The sequence below is a fragment of the Blastomyces gilchristii genome (assembly GCF_000003855.2).
Source record: "Blastomyces gilchristii SLH14081 genomic scaffold supercont1.2, whole genome shotgun sequence".
Classification (NCBI taxonomy): domain Eukaryota; kingdom Fungi; phylum Ascomycota; class Eurotiomycetes; order Onygenales; family Ajellomycetaceae; genus Blastomyces; species Blastomyces gilchristii.
The window spans coordinates 464420-466471 of NW_003101681.1; the positions used below are offsets into that span (position 1 = coordinate 464420).

The 2052-nt window shown below is 47.0% G+C and overlaps 1 protein-coding gene across 1 annotated transcript; it reads left to right on the top strand.

Moving 5' to 3' along the window:
• The first annotated feature begins 210 nt into the window (after nt 1-210).
• BDBG_00902 (uncharacterized protein) lies at nt 211-2052 on the top strand. The gene is made up of 2 exons (XM_002627948.2): nt 211-417; nt 582-2052. Exons 1-2 carry the CDS (start codon nt 360-362, stop codon nt 1631-1633), a joined length of 1110 nt encoding a protein of 369 aa, XP_002627994.2. The 5' UTR covers nt 211-359; the 3' UTR covers nt 1634-2052.

The following is a 2052-nucleotide window of genomic DNA, read 5'->3' on the forward strand; positions in this document are numbered from 1 at the left end:
CTAATGAGTATATAGATAATCTTTATATTATAGATAGATATGATGATGATTATTAATTAATTTTTGAAGATCACTATATTCAAAATATTTTTCATACAGTGTGGTTTTCCGTACACTGTGGCGCACTCACTAGAGAGAGTGAGTAAGCATGGCACGGTTAGATCTGCGGAAGCCGGTAACCATATTTAGACTAGTTGAGCTATTGCATTCCCGTGACCCAGATATGACGACGGCGGAGCTCGGGCAAATCAGCCAGGCGGCAACATAACTCGGAGAACCTACCGGTGCAGTAGGAATGTGAAGGATTTCAAGTTATCTCGAGCCCATGATGTTCCAAGTTCGCTGATACTGCTAGCTATATGGGAATCTATTTAATCTCAACAAGCAAATTCGAAATGCCTGCTCCATTAGCTAAAGGTTTGTGCACTGTTCCCTTCCTGCGCCGCTCATCCCCACTTTCCATTCCTTGAGGAGAGAGCACATATAGAGCCTCCATGTTTCAAACAACACACAGCCTTTTGCTATATTGTGTCGTTGTCTGCAAGCTCTCTTTCCTAACTCTATCCACGTTTGCGTTTTAGGCCTCGTGATCACTGTTACTATCCTCCTTGCCGCAGGTATTGCTGTCTACGAAAGCCCGCATGTGAAACAATGGGTACGAAATTCCCGCCGGAAGATTGCAATAGCCCTGCACAATCTTGGAGATGAAATTAATCCGCAAGAACGTTCCGCCGACCGCAGGCAAGCGGAAGATATATCTATGCGCGAAGAACTGGGCGAGGAAGCTGAGGCAAGACGGAACAAAGCTAGGGAGGAAATCTTGCGACGAGCGTCGATACTCGAGGCAAGAAAGAATAAATCTTCCTCAGGCCCCACTGGTAGCTTTGATGATCTTGTGGACAAAGATGGGCGGTTGAAGGCTCAATCCAAGCAACCTCAGCAGCCACTGCCCAAGGCCAAGGACATCGAGCCACAAGCGAAAGATTCAGGTGTCCAAGTGACAAACCCAGATACCGTTCATTTACGTTCTAGAACGTGCTCTGATCTATCCACATCAATATCTGACGTGGGTCCGAAGATTTCGGCTGAGCATCGCCAGACAATACTTGACATTATAGATATAGATAGAATCCGCACCACCCTCAATTCAGAGACTTCCTCACACCATCCTTCGGAGTCTTTGGTTGATCTTACCCCGACTTCAGAAAACCCAGCCATGGACTTCCCTAGTTTCTCACACAGCGAGGTACAGGGCCAGGGCCAGCAAGAGGATCCCACCTCACAATCTAGCTATTTCTCCTTAGCCTCGTCCCAGCATACAGAGGATGACGAGCCGGACTTCTACTACGCACGTCCCCCCCGAGCTGATCAAAATTCCACAGCACCACCACACCCACCACTGTATGAGAGCGAAAATCCATTTGCGGACCAGCAGGGGAGCCATACTATCCAATCAGTCTCTTCAGCGCCCTCAATCGCTTCAAGCTTCAGCCATATCCAGAATAACGCCTTCGAGCGAATGTCTGACGGGACGCTGAGTGAGCTGGAATCCGTCCATGATGGCACGCACACGCCAGCCAGCTGGTCTGAAGTCGGTAGTGTGGTCAGTAGCAACGACGGTAACCATCACTAGTTAGTAGGGTATGTTATACGCATTATTTGAAAGACTAGAAGTACAGCTTGCCCGTTTACCTCCGGTGTTTACGCACGAATAGTTATATTATTATTTACTATGGAATGGTCCTTTAGATGTCTCAGCCGATGATTCGTCTATCCTCTCGTTTTAATCTCTGTATTTACTTCCGGAGGTACCTGTTAGCTAGAACCGGTCCGTTCGAGGTTTCCGATAACTTGCGATCTTCTCCTGAAACCTCCATTTTTATATCTTCCCGACATGGTTACCAACAAGACGCCAAGATAGGCATGTAACCATGTTGTTGGGTTGTTTTGGAAACGAGTTGTTTTGCTAAATGGCGAAATGGTGCGTTTTGTATAAATTATCGTTTCCTCTCGTTCTGCAAGGGGCCACAACTTTGTTGTATTACTCAGCTG